The sequence below is a fragment of the Amblyomma mixtum genome, chromosome 4, assembly GCF_055824585.1.
Source record: "Amblyomma mixtum isolate Tamu chromosome 4, ASM5582458v1, whole genome shotgun sequence".
Classification (NCBI taxonomy): domain Eukaryota; kingdom Metazoa; phylum Arthropoda; class Arachnida; order Ixodida; family Ixodidae; genus Amblyomma; species Amblyomma mixtum.
This window is the reverse complement of record NC_143015.1, coordinates 141,129,982-141,144,774: the sequence shown is the minus strand read 5'-3', so window position 1 is coordinate 141,144,774 and position 14,793 is coordinate 141,129,982. Positions and strand designations below refer to the sequence as shown.

The 14,793-nt window shown below is 47.5% G+C and overlaps 1 protein-coding gene across 2 annotated transcripts in view; it reads right to left on the bottom strand.

The window, feature by feature from the left end:
* Positions 1 to 14,793, bottom strand: part of LOC149348482 (uncharacterized) — a 133,374-nt gene that overhangs the window by 36,766 nt on the left and 81,815 nt on the right. The window contains exons 2-8 of one of the 2 annotated variants that reach the window (XM_089588115.1): positions 12,428 to 12,580; positions 10,573 to 10,686; positions 8,333 to 8,499; positions 7,403 to 7,557; positions 6,068 to 6,161; positions 3,199 to 3,321; positions 1,980 to 2,138 (exon numbers count right to left, since the gene is read on the bottom strand). In XM_089588115.1, coding sequence (XP_089444241.1) covers positions 1,980 to 2,138; positions 3,199 to 3,321; positions 6,068 to 6,161; positions 7,403 to 7,432 — 406 coding nt within the window. In that variant the 5' untranslated portion in view covers positions 7,433 to 7,557; positions 8,333 to 8,499; positions 10,573 to 10,686; positions 12,428 to 12,580. The remainder of the gene's footprint in view (positions 1 to 1,979; positions 2,139 to 3,198; positions 3,322 to 6,067; positions 6,162 to 7,402; positions 7,558 to 8,332; positions 8,500 to 10,572; positions 10,687 to 12,427; positions 12,581 to 14,793) is intronic. The other variant, XM_089588116.1, reaches the window with a different exon arrangement.

Here is a 14,793-nt window from a genome sequence, read left to right as displayed (position 1 = left end):
GAACTGGCAATTCTGTGCACCGGCTCAAGGCTCACGCGAAGCTCGGGTTCGACCTTCGTAGTGAAGCTTCTCGCTTCAAAAGTCCGACCTGTTACTGAACCAAGATTTTTTACGCCACGACGCAGCACAAGGACAAACGGCAATAAAACGAAGCATTGCGGTTTCTTAAGCACCCGAGGAACGGAAGCAAATCACCGACGTTAATGAAGGTGTGAAAATATTTCGCTGTGGCTTAGCTTGGTTAAGCCCGGTAATTGCGAAAGCAATATCCGTACCTACGCCATGGTTCAGCTGGTGGTGGTGCTTGTGGTTAGGCTTGTGGCGATGCATCGGTTATACAATCCAATCCAATCCAATTTAAATCTAATCTAATCTAATCTAATCTAATCCAATCCAATTCAGTCCAATCCAGTCCAGTCAGGCCGCCGTTCATGTGCACCGCCGTCGCACACGGACGGCGCGAGATGGTCGCCCAGCTCTTCAGCGTGACGTCACACAGAGGTCATGCGAAAGGTCATTTCATGAGCACCGCCATCGCACCGCAAAGGCTTGAAAGTGAAAGTAGTATTGCTTTCGCAGTAAAATAGTGCAGATAACCTACGCTTTGTCCATGGAGGCGTTCCAGGCACAGGAGCGAAATATATTTTAGCTTTGTCATTAAAGTACCGTTGGTTCCACGTACCACAGGACTCCTCCCTTCTCGCTAAGAAAACAAACTATGGGGGCACTTTGGAAGCCTAAAGTGGGCTGGTGCTTTATTAGTTCTAAACAATATATTAAATCCTCTGTTGCTTAATGCATTTGCCATCACTGGCGCCCTTGTCACACCGACCCGAAATAAAACACTCAAAATGAAATTATTAAGCAACTTACTTGAGTAATTAGATCACAGGGGAAAATTTTGTACCACTTTTGGCAAGCACATCGGCCCCACAAATGAAAGTTCTTTCTCCCAGGTTAATAACTGAGAGATTCCGTAAGATAGCGTCGTGCGTGCGCAAGCCTTGTTTAAGTCTAAGCCAAACATAGCTGTAGTGCCTTTGCCACGTTTCGGGTATATTACGTCTGCCTTGAGTAGCAGCATAATATACCCGATATCTTGGGCAGAAAGATTAGCGCTGAAGGCAAGCATAGAGTATTGAAATAAATTACTGCCCTCGGGTGAGGACCCGTTTCTGAAGAGAAAGCTGTTGCGAAAAACATGCTGCCGACCTACGGGGGCACTTTGGCAGCCTTAAGTTCGCTAGGCGAAAGCCCTTTTTGCGCTACTTAGACTGCCAATGACTGCCTATGTTTTACGGGCGCACTGCTTGGGAGCCATCCTCCTCCACTAGCTGTCGCGGTCGCAGAATCACCGTCACATCGGGTATGGATGCAGCAGCAGGGGAGGACGCCGGTTCACCTTTGACTACCTCAAACGCACCTTCACGCGCCTGCCTTCAAGAATGTCTTGCTCCCTTGCCCAACAGCCATGCAAAATCTTGCAAAGCGCGCTTCAGGTTTACATCTAGAGAGATTCAGTGACCGCATCCTTGCTTTCCTTATTAGCTCGGTCTCAAAGGGCTGGCAATAAACTACCTAATTTCACTAATGGTTTTGTTAGTGCCCAATTTTTCACGTTACATTTCTACAATTCCGCAACATGACAACGCATCTCAGAAAGTAAAGTAATCTGGTAGTGAGGTAGTTTCACTGAAAGAATGCGTCTTTTAATTGCACTTTATCCCAGTCACATGTACTCCTTCACTTGAAATACTCACACATATTGCTTTTCCTTCTATTCGCTAGCTTTAAAACAATCTGTACGGAATAAAAGAAGAGCAAACACCTGCTCTTTAGAAATAATAGCATCAACAGCGTAATTAGGGGTAAGAGAGACCCCCCCCCCTCCCGACCCCCCCGCACATACACAAACGTTCTTCAGCTGCTCACTTCACACCCATATTAGAGCGGGCCAAATTATGAGCGGTTCTGCTCACCTCTGAGCGCAGCCTTAGATCGCCCCTTGGTTGAACCGGCCAGGAATCGGGCAAACTTCTGCCGGCACCCACACGACGAACGAACGTAAGGCGGGCTGTCAACGCTCAGGCCCTCCGCATCCGCACTGAGGGTTCGATGGGCACAGGCTCTTGCAGCTGCTGAAGGACAGAGTAAAAAGGTGGGCATTGAGATCACAGCGAGTATTGCAGCTCTACAGGTGACCAAACAAGTGTTCTTAACAATGGGGTAATTCAGTTTTAAGCGAGATACTACTCTTTCGCATCCGGCTGCCATTCAGCTCGAAACGAAGGCGTCACTTATATATCTGCAAATGTGAGGGCAGTGCACCGTTAGAGGAGACGAGACAGCAGATGTCTTCTGCGGTGAGAATCATTTGGCTTCGAGTAAAGATGAGACGAACGCCGGCAATTACGTGCATTAGTCATTGGCGGGAGTCTTCGTTTTCCTGTTTTATTCAGCCAAAATTGGGGCGACGCGACGCACACATGTGCCACGCAGAGACTACTAAGAACTGAATTTTTCGAGTTGCACTATGCTGTAAATAACATGTGAAATTAATGGAGACAAATACGACTGAAAATAGGTGTCGCATGTGCGCGTTAATGCTGAGCTCGAATATCACACAGACCTACTGTCGTGCGCGGGTCAGCTAATAAACTCACAATTTTTTTTTGCTCTGATTCGGGCAGCTCGTCGGCCTGCGCCGCCGCGTCGGTAGCAGGGGGTGGAAGTTAGTAGATTCATATAAAAGTGTCCTTCAAGCGGACCTATCAGAATGAACATCGTTAAAACTGCGCGCGCTCTCTTGCTTCCGGAAACTGCAAGCACCCTCGTCTCTGGTGGCGTCCGGTGAACAGGAATCTCCCATCGCTTTAAATAAAAGAGAGCGGTTTATTTAAGCTCTCGTAAGTATATAATCCGAAACTAAGTCTGCAGCAGGACAAATGCTTATCCTCTTTTCCCCCTATTTAAATTTACCCTGTTCCATGCGAACAGCCACCGCCCTCTCTTTTGAAACATTCTTTCAAACGAGAAAAATCTGTGTAAACTAAAGAAAACAGAACCAAAGCATATTAGTTTACGCGAATCCTTCTTAGAAGTAAATGGCGTAATTTGGGGTATGCGAAAACTGCCGCTTTCTTCGGCTGAGGCGGAAACGAGTCTAGAAGCGAACAAAATTTTCGGAGTCCTCCTCACATGCAGTCCTCATCGTCACTGCTGTCATCAAGTCCACGGCGGCGAAGAAGCGGCGACACCCACATGGCGACAGCAATTGGCCCTTTCTCAAGGCTGCCTCGGCACCACAGCCACTTGCTGCTGCTTGAAGAAGTGGTTGCAAGATAAAAGCAGAACATTACAAAACGTCCCGTCTGTGCACCAGCAAGCACCCCTGGTTTAAACACAGGCTCCGCCGCGATGGCTCAGTGGTTATTACGGCGAAAGCCTTTAATCGGTCATACTGTCGTTCGCTAACAAAGCGTGTCACACGCGTTTAACTCAGGACCTAAAAAAAACCAAAACCATTGACCGCTTCCGATAGAGAAGAAAACAATAAACCTAGAAGCCAAGCTTGGTGACTGTAAATAAATTCATTAATTAGTTATAGGCAAAAATGCCGAAATTGCGTCGAAATAGCGCCGACGTCGATATTGCCGCGGGAACGGTGTAACATCACATCCGCCGGAAGTCGTCACAGCATAGTGAAAATTATCACAGAATGATGGCAAAAACGTCGAATTTCTGTCGAAGTAGATGGAGAAAGCTGTAATTAAGCGTAATTAACACTTAAGATTCCCGAAAGGTGTATAATTTGGGTATCGATATAGCCACGGGAATGGTGTGACATCACATCCACCGAAAGTCGTCACGGCATAGTGTCCGCGGCTTTCGCCTCTCAACACTATAGTTGCCAAAGTGTCCTCACATTGCAATTTTTTGCGCTCGTCTCCTGGCCCGAAAGACGCGGGTTCGATCCCGGCCACGGCGAACGAATTTCAATGGAGGGGAAATTCTAGAGGCTCGTGTACCATGCGATGTCGGTGCACGTTAAAGAGCCCCGGGTGACCGAAATTTCCGGAGCCCTTCACTACGGCGTCCCTCATAGCCTGAGTCGCTTTGGGACGTTAAAAACCCCATAAACAAAACCTGGTTTAAACACGATCGAATAAGTTTTCGCCACACGACCAAGCCTCTAATAAACTTTTCTTGCAGCCTAGAAGCGCACCTTTGCAATCGGAGTGGCGGTGTGCGAGTCGCCAAGGGCAAAATGTAGAGGATATCGTTCTGTTCCACGGTTGCATGTTTAGACAGAAAGAAAAAAAAAGGATTTAATTTTCTTGTTTTGAGAACTCAATTTGAGGCAGGTGTGCAAAGGTACAACCTGAAAACGTTCAGGTAAGCGCTTTAGCTGCCTACTTAGTTTATGGAGGTTTAAGGTCCCAAAGCGACTCAGGCTATGTGGGTCGTCGTAGTGAAGTGCTCCAGAAATTTCGATCACCTGCGGTTCTTTAAACGTGAACTGACATCGCACTGACATCGAAGAATCGCTTCCATCAAAATTCGACCGCCACGGCCGGGATCAAACCCGCGTCTTTCAGTTCAGCTGGCCAGCGTCGTTGAGCCACCGCGGCGGCAGCACTAATTGTCATGTAGCTAGAAATGCTCATAGAGGCAACAGGAGCCGAGGATCATGCAAGACAGTGAAGAGCACATGTTCAAACGGGGGGGGGGGGGGGGGGGGGAAGCAAAACTTCGCAGAGTAGAAAGACATTGGTTCCTTGAGGGGAGCACTACCTTAAAGAGAAATTTTCAACCGCTTGCTCGATTGCATAGAAACTCGCGGGTCTATCACTGCTGCGACCATCTTTGCTAAACTGGAAATTATTATATTTGTTCATATTGTGACAGCTACATGCAGTATTTGCAGGGCGTATTAACTATCTTGATTTCTTTGTTGCGTGCTTGTGCGGCGAACACACACGCGGTCTTGTTGCCACTAATCGCCAGGTTTATCTGGCTTTTGTTAAAAGGCATAAAAAATGTCTAAATAACGGTACTAGTGCATTTTTGTATTTAGGACCTATGTTTAGACTTAGAAAATAACAGTAAGTGATGCTGTCTTCTTTGATTTTTTTTTTTTTGTGCACAGACAGCAGAACGTAAGTAGCCAGAACTCCGGGTCAAACGACCTCCGGGTTAAACGAGACTTGCACAGAAGCTCCACCAAGCACGTTCGATAATCTCCCACGTGGTCATATTGAAGACGTGGTTTTGAAAGCGGGCGTTATCGTGGAGAATGTAGGGAAAACTCCTGAAACATCCTTTTCACTGTGCTATACTTTTTTAGGACTGCGCCTATTCATTGTAAGCTGCCTTCGGTAAACTTTTAATAACGCGATCTGAGTGCAATGAGCACCAAATGTCTTTTTTTCTGCGTTCTGAAGGAACAATACGCAATACGATTATTTTGAAATATTCTGCGTCGGTGCTTGACTGTGAAGTGCGCGCATATCGTTGCCATCAATTGATCCACGTTAGGAACATCTTGCAAAGTTTCCCTGGAGGCCATCGTCTGCTGCTCTTAATGTGTGCCTAGTGCACCGCAGGGCCCTTTTAAATTATGAGCTGTAGTCTAGAGCTCACGCCGTGAAAAGCTCTCTACTTCCCTCTGTGCCAAGCTGCTTTGATTGGCGAGATGCCTGATATATATTGAACTACTAATTCCTACTACTAACTTCTGCCTAGCTGCTCAGGCGAGATAGTGCTAGGCAGATATGAAAGCCGTTCGACCGTTCTGGATGCTTGAAAAAGCGTTGTTTAATATATGACCACCTCCTAACATGGCTATTGAACCAAAACACCTAGCGGAGGTCGATGAATACAGGGTTCAACCCTCTTTTCACTGTCCAGAATTAAAGGCACCAAAGCAAGCCATACAGTACAGTCCCTCTGGATTTCATGGTCATATTTCTCGGCTGGAATACAAACTCCTCCTAGTTTTATCTCCCCTGTTGCCTTTACGGCCCCTAATGTTAGGCTCTCCGGATAGCGACGTCCACAAACTTACCCCCTTTGTATCCGGCGTAGCGTTTTGGCCAGCCGGAACTCAGGGCAGCCAAGGCGACTTGAAAATGCCTGCACATCCAAAACGCCGATGCGGCCTGCGAAGAACACGCATGCACACCGCTGTTTACGACCATGAGTCTGTATTTGAAACGAAGAGTTATTTAGGGCAACTTGTTCGCAACAACACATCCATACCTGTTTTTTTTTTTTGTAGCAAGCCAGTAAGCAGATTGGGAACAGACAATTTCAAACATATGCATGTGTGCACTCGAACAGAAATGGTGATACCAGGCATGCTGGAATAGATATATAGGGACTAATTTAGAGTGTAGAATAAAGTGGTAAAGAATTTAGACTGAAACACTGAACAGCGGAGTCAAAGAAACGGCACTCCTTCGCCAAGGTCGCGTTAAATAAACTTTTGACACCGGGTCTTACGCACACAAAGGTACGCACTTCAAGCGCATGCCACCTCGCGCCTTTATTATTTCCCACGTCAAGAAGATGTGCTATACTCTTCTACGTTTCCGCATCTTTCGAGCTTTAGTGCTATTCAGAAAATACTTGACTACCTACCGAATCCGCTTTGAGCATCAACTAGAAGGTTTTAATCACACATAATTTTCACTCTTTATGTGCAGCATTTCGAAGTGACGGACACTTAAAACATTTCGGCCCTGAAAGCAAATTCTTTGCTCCGGAAATTAGGAACGCACCTCTTCTTCTGGAGCAGGTGCTATGCGTTACCCTCACGTATTTCCTTCCTTTGACCTAATCATGTCACTTGAAATGCCTCGAACCATCAATTGAGTAATTTCAGCTTGGTACATCCAAGATGTCGTCGACCTTCAATGGCTTATCATATTTTGCACTCTAAAGTTCGTGAATCAATATAATTGTTTATTCGTGTTTTTATTGGACGCTTTTCATGACAGATGTCCTCCTTGGTGTCCAAACCACCCACAAAGCTTTGTCCGACGTATAAATCACGAAGTGTTTACGCTATGCTACGTAGTGCTGTCGTTAGCACCTACGGCCGGAAGCAGGAGTTTATGACCTACACACTTTGTGGCCACCTTCGCTACCACTATGACCCCAACGCGGATGCACGGTCGTGCCCTCCGCGCTGGTCACGCGACCGTGAGTGCTCGACGTGACAGGAACGGATGTTCATTGCGTACGTTGCGGAATTTTCTTTAGAACAATACTGCTGACAAAATTCACCTCCCGGTATATTAAGACAATAGCTGCATGCCAAGCATTCTTCAGGGAAGACGACAGTTGGCCAAGGGACCCGACAGTCTACATAGGGATAACCCTTCCCTTTTCTCCTCACCTCTTTGTCTTTGTTTCGGACCATCGCCATTGCGCCGAGAAATGACCGCCTCTTCAGGGCAGCACCCACGTGACGACTGCACAGCCCGCCCCGTCTGCACAAGTCGTCTGCTTCTGCACCGATGGTCCCATCAGCCGAGACTGCGCCTGCTGCTGCTGTACAAAGGCAGACATGCAAATTTAACTCATCGTCCACTGCAGCGTTACAGGTGGCGACAAAATTCTGGGAACAGGAAAAGAATAAAAGGTGTATTTTTTCGTTGTCTAGAGGTGTCCGCACACATGTCGAGCGTTGCGGTGTGCTGGTCAGCGTGTAAAGCGGAGCATGTTGCACCCGGTGAAAGAATGTGCGAAGTTGCGCAGGTGCGTGCCAGCTCTTCTGGACTATACTACTGAAGGAATATATTTGATGTTGCGAGAGAGTGACTAAAGCTCCTCAAAACCAACGAATGCTACCAACATTGAAACCAACATTGAAACATTTTACAAGAAATGGCGACCATGTGCAGATAAGCGTGCCAGAGAGAAACAAAAACAACAATCATGTACACGGGCATTGTAAGAGCTCATGAAATGAGAAGGTGATGCTCAATGTCAGGAAAATATGAGGAGGCAATGCATTTTATTGGGTACAGTTCCGGGAAAGAAGCTATTTCTAAATGGGTCCTATTCGTCGACCTGTGGGGTGAGGTTGGGGCGAGGGGTGAGGCAAGGCCAACCCAGCTCTTGGTGGCTACCTCTTGCTGAGATCAGACACGCTGCCTCCAGGCCGCAGAGAGAAGCTATTTCCTTCTTGCGCGGATTCGGGTCATTCGACGCAGGCAGCCCACAGGAACGTTCTCGTCCGCGTCATCATTGTGTCTCCGGTAGTCACAGTGAGAGTTCGCTACAGCGCACAGCGTGAGGAACACTGAAGCGGTTTTGTCCTCACCTTAGATGCCTCCGCCTTTGGATCGACGCAGGTTTCCTCTTGGCTTGCGCGAAGTGGTCCCCGCTGCCTGCCACTGATGCACTGCCTCGCGCTGGCACCTCCCTCCGGTGCCGGAGAGTAGGCGATCCAGCCCAGCTTTGGCTTCCAAGCAGGACACAGAGCCCCGGCTGGAGAAGGAAGGGAGCGACGTTAAGAAGTATGTTGGGGAGGAAGACAGGTAGCGATGGAACAGGCGCTCTAGATGGGAGGCCTAACGTGGAGAGACGAAATCAGAACGGCATATATAGGCTGCCGATAGCAGCGAGGGATGGCAGCACGTGTTAGGCGCACAAATAAGAATGGGATCATGCCACGCCAACTGACTCAGACTGTGTGCTCGATCATCATCGATTTGTTTAACCTCATGACCGATTTGTTTAACGGAAATCATGGTTTATCACTAGAGCCCGGAGCTTCAGGCATTTGCCTAAGCATGCCTATAAATGCCTTAACGGGGGAATTTTTCACTTGCCTGCCTTTTTGTCATTTTTTAGGACATACTGCCTATTTAACCACAATTGTTGCCTATAAATGCCTAAATCCGGCATTTCGGTCCTCGATGCCGTTTTTCAATTTTGAGACATCAAAGTGTGGTGAAATGCGCGCGCCGATTCGCGCAAAATAGGCGCGGTTCTCGCCAAACGTTTTTCTCGAAGTGACTCTGGCGCAACCAAAGAGGTTATATAAGCTCCTACTGGCAGAGGATTTCGGCGGTAGTGCGACAGCAAAGGAATCGTCATTTGTCATAGAGTTGTGTCAAGCATTTTTGGCGGCAGATATCCTATTGTGGAAACTAACCAACAGTGATCTTCGGAGCTTTCTGGGAAAGTACACCAAGCAGCATGTTCCAGATGAATCAACGCTTCGTAAGAGATGCGTAAAAGAGTGCTACGAGGATACTGTCTCGAAAATCGGAGATGAGATTGGGGACAACTACATTTGGGTGTCAGTCGACGAAACCACGGAGGCTAGCGGACGGTATGTGGCCAGCTCCATCATCGGAACATTGACCCAGCCGAGAGAAAGGCGGAGGAGATGTTCTCAACGCAGATGTTCTTCAAAAGCTGAGCCATTCGACGATAGCGTGTTTTTTCTCTTCATCTCTGGAGCTTCTATGGCCAGGAAATATTCACTATGTGAAGGTGCTCTTGTTCGTCAAGGATGGGACATCCTACACGTGCAAGGAAGGAAAAGGGGCTGACGCTTTTATACAACAATATGGTGCACCTGACCTGCGTTGTTCATGTAATGCATCTTGTCGCCGAATCTGTCCGGCTCTTTTTTCTCCAAGTGGACGCGTTAGTATCTAGCCCGCAACAGGTGTTTCTTAGACCTTCGTCATGAATTGCTGTTTTCAGCGCCATAGCAGCTGACATTCCTCTGCTGCCAAAGCCTGTTCTGACTCGATGGGGAACATAGATAAACGGTGAAGTATATTACGCACGGTACTTTGAAATGGTCAAATCTGTCTGTGAGGAAATCAAGGATTATGCTGCGTGTGTGATCAAAGCAAGAGCTATGTTCGAAGAGGCGAGTTTGGAAACAGACTTGACGGAAAGGATGACAAAGTTGGAAAAGGCTGGACTCTCAATAGATGAGTCATTGAAGGCAGTCGAAGAAGTACAAGCAGCTCTTCGATGACTGGAAGGAAAGGGCGCTACTGCTTCTAGGAAGGTGCAAAAATTGGTGCAAGAAACAAGGTGCAGAAAACAACATGCCAAACATAATAATCACATCTCACCACAGAGTTGTTTCGCGCCGATTCTAGAACTTTAACTTCCGTTGTTGGAACGATTAAGCTGAACATCGGAGGCGGATATTTAGAATAAGGGAAGCTCAGTGACACCTGTCGAAAGAAAAAGCTTGTTAAGTTTTGACCGCCTCAGTATTTCACTCGGAACCATGCATGCCCATTCGATTTAGTAAAATGTAATACTGAGTAGCCTAGTACTCGCACACTCCCATTTGACGATTTGCTTAAACCTGATGCGGTTGTACCGCATCGGATTTTAAGTTAGAACCAGATTCCGGATATCGTTGAAATTTAGATAAGCGCAAAAGACGTACTCAGAGAAAGGGAACGACACACACGGATATGTCTGGGCTTGTCCTCAGTTCTTTAGTTGTGGCATTCAGACCATGTACGACGGAGTGATTTTCGCATCCGCTACGTGGGCTGAGCCATGGGCAGTCGTCCTCACCTTGGGCTCTGAGTTCATCCGCAGAGCTGGGGCAGTAGGGGGCTGCTGGACGAAAACCGGGCGTCGGTGGCACCCACGTGGCGATAGCGCTCCAGACACAGGCTGGGGCTCGAGCTGCGAATCAGGATTACATAGGACGTTAGGGGCCCAGCTTCAGCGCATTTATCCGTTATTCAAAAAAAAACGGCGGTATGGTACCGCATGGTACGGTATGGAATGGTATTGTAATGAAGGTTTGACATATGGTATGGTACGGTACAGTATGGGAGGGTTGACGTCCCGGAGCGACTAAGGCTTAAGGGACTCCGTGGTGGAGTGTTGGAAATAAATTTGAACGACTGAGATGTGTAATGGAGAGTGACATCAAACAGCACATGGGCGCTTTTTAGTTTTGCCTCCGTCCAAACTCTGCCGCCGAGGCCGGACTGAACACGAGTCCTGCGGCTGGGAAGTGGAGCGCCGTAGCAACCGAGTGCTATCAAAATAATTTTCTATTACAGCCTGTACATAATAGTGTTACATTAGGCGGTGCATGCATAAGGAAGGAAGAAGAAGCAGCTCTTGAGTTTTTGTGAAGAAGACGACGGTCGAGCTGTGTCGGTTGGTGCCTGCAGTAAACGCCTGTGGTTTTAAAGCCCTGTTTTCCGTGTCCGCTCTCTGCAATCGCAAGCGGAACTACCCCGTAACAATATAAAAGAAGCATACAACTATCGTATAGTATATATACAAGCTAACTACATATTGTCACGTTGTAGTGACGGCAGTCCAGCGGTCAGGAAGACACCAGAAATACTTGCAAATGAAGCTCTTTATTTGGGCTAACTTGCGCCCGCAAAAGAACTCAATCACTCGGTGGCGGCGTAAGCAACAAGCGTGCTCGTCAGTCGTCGATCTACGAATGCCCGCTGCTCGCGGCATCGTTCAATTTAAAGCCGGCAAGGAAACTTCAATATAACAGGTCGAGATCATCTAGAGTAATCTAGAAACAAGTAGATGCAGCTGTTCATGGCTGTAAACAATCGAGATTAGTCCGGTCGCTTCTCGCGTCACGAACAAAAGTGATAACAACCCTTTCCTGCAGCCTTGAGCGTGAACGAACAAACACTACAATGATACGTGGCATTATATGTTAAGCCCCAGATACCACAAATTGACATTCCGGTAACTAATACAAAGGAAAAACCTATAATCATCATCAGGATAGAGGAATGCATTACAGAAAATACACATCAGCAGGTTAGGATATTTGCATGAACGATAACATAACGCGCTTACTCTTGTGGGTAAAAAAAACGGGAACAGCCGAATGTTTCAGGAATGTAGTGTATATAGGTTTATAGCATTCGTCAGTATGACTGATGTGAATAAAATATTCTGGGGACACCTGGGCAATTCTGGTGTGTGAATGCAAAAGCATTTGTACTTGACGCTAAGAGTGTCGCTCAGTCGATGGGTGACTTGGGGGGTGTACATTGTTTTGCTGCACGCTTCGCCGCGTTGCGACTTCTTCAGCAGTGACCTGCCGGATCTGTCCGCCCTGTCCTGTCAACTGAAGATATAAACGCGAGTGATTCAGTTTCGGATGATAGGACTGCATAAGCCGCGCTTACATGAATAGGAAATTGGGCAGCGTATTTCCTAGTGTATCCCGCATAGACGATACGCCACTGTGTACATGTACCACATGAGGTCTGCCGGGACGGTGACCCGTCGTCCAGTGTACGCGAGGGAGGGGTACAACCACCCCGATCTTGAGCGCAGTCTGCTTTTGTTATCCACCTGAGAGGGTGCTGTATAGCTACTGCAGGGTGGAGGAAGAGGGGCGGCTCCAAATACATCACGAAAGTCGACTTGCCTTTCTAGATCGAGCCCTGCTTTGAGAAGGCTCCAGGAGGGGTGATGAGGGTGTTCGGAGTTCACTTTCCTGCTTTCCTGCTCACTTTCCACAGCTTTATGCTGACGGCTGGGTTTTCGCACATCGAGCCAAGAAACGCTCTCGCCTTGAACGCTGAAATAAAAAAATTGGCAGTGGCTTAGCTCTTGTTAAGCCTGCATATACAAGCGAAAAGATTGAGCTACGCTTGGTGTCAGGTCATGGCTGTCGCAGTTCGCGCACAATGCACTGGGAGCACCACGATAACGGTGGAGGCGTTCGGCCGTCCACGCACAGGCAGTGCGGAGTCGCAGGAGGAGAGGGTAAACGGTGCGGTTAAAATTCAGGGGGCACATTGGCTCTCTAATGTGCTGCAAGGCGAAAGCGTCTCCTGGCGCACTGCTTGTTTTTTGTTTTATTTTTCATATTTGATTTTCTTTTTCATTTCTTCTATTTTGGTTTTTGTTAATTTTTATTTTTTTCCATAATTTTTCGTTTCACTTTTTATTTGTTTATTTGCTTATTTTTAGTGTTCTTCTGTTTCTTTTTTAGTTTCTTATTTTTCTTTCGTTTTTTCTTAATGTTTTTACTTCTTACACGTTTTTATTTTTTTATTCTTAATTTAATTTATGAGGGCCATGCGTTCACTAGGTGCGCCTTTAATCATGCTCAAAGCTTGAGTATTCGTGGCGGCGTGGTAGCGCCTCTGCTTCAAATTCCAAAGGCCCTGGTTCGATTCCCAGCCTCGACGCAGTTTATTCTGAAGTAGGGCGCGACTGCATCGAAAGGTCAAACGGTGGCGAGGAGGAGCAGCGCGCGCAGCGGTAGCGTCGGCGCACATGCGCAGTAGCGCGCGGCTGCGGCCAAACGTCCGGTTGCGGCCACCTGCGCGGCGTGTGCCGTCACTCGGTTTCGCGCATGCACAGAACTGGCAATTCTGTGCACCGACTCAAGGCTCACGCGAAGCTCGGGTTCGACCTTCGTAGTGAAGCTTCTCGCTTCAAAAGTCCGACCTGTTACTGAACCAAGATTTTTTACGCCACGGCGCAGCAGAAGGACAAACGGCAATAAAACGAAGCATTGCGTTTTCTTAAGCACCCGAGGAACGGAAGCAAATCACCGACGTTAATGACGGTGTGAAAATTTTTCGCTTTGGCTTAGCTTGGTTAAGGCCGGTAATTGCGAAAGCAATATCCGTACTTACGCCATGGTTCCGCTGGTAGTGTAGCTGGTGGTGGTGCTTGTGGTTAAACTTGTGGCGATGCATCGGTTATACAATCCAATCTAATCTAATCTAATCTAATTTAATCTAATACAATCCAATCCAGTCCAATGCAGTGCAGTCAGGCCGCCGTTCGTGTGCACCGCCGTCGCACATGGACAGCGCGAGATGGTCGCCCAGCTCTTCGGCATGACGTCACACAGAGGTCATGCGAAAGGGCATTTCATGTGCACCGCCCTCGCACCGCAAAGGCTTGAAAGTGAAAGTAGTATTGCTTTCGCAATAAAATAGCACAGATGAGCTACGCTTTGTCCATGGAGGCGTTCCAGGCACAGGAGCGAAAAATATTTTAGCTTTGTCATTAAAGTACCGTTGGTTCCACGTACCACAGGACTCCTCCCTTCTCGCTAACAAAACAAACTATGGCGGCACTTTGGCAGCCTAAAGTGCGCTAGTGCTTTATTAGTTCTAAATAATATCTTAAAGCCTCTGCTGCTTAATAGATTTGCCATCAATGGCACCCTTGTCACACCGACCCGAAATAAAACACTCAAACTGAAATTATTAAGCAACTTTGTTGAGTAATTAGATCACACAGCAAAATTTTGTACCACTTTTGGCAAGCACATCGGCCCCACAAATGAAAGTTCTTTCTCCCAGGTTAATAACCGAGAGATTCCGTAAGATAGCGTCGTGCGTGCGCAAGCCTTGTTTAAATCTAAGCCAAACATAGCTTTAGTGCCTTTGCCACGTTTCGGGTATATTACGTCTGCCTTGAGTACCAGCATAATATACCCGATATCTTGGGCGGAAAGATTAGCACTGAAGGCAAGCATGGAGTCTTGAAGTAAATTACTGTCCTCGGGTGAGGAGTCGTTTCTGAAGAGAAAGCTGTTGCGAAAAACATGCTGCCGACCTATGGGGGTACTTTGGCAGCCTAAAGTGCGCTATGCGAAAGCCCTTGTTGCGCTACTTAGACTGCCAGTGACTGCTTAGTTTGTTACGGCTGCACCGCTTGGGAGCCATCCTCCTCCACTAATTGTCGCGGTCGCAGAATCACCATCACGTCGGCTATGGATGCAGCAGCAGGGGAGGACGCCGGATCACCTTTGACTACCTCAAACGC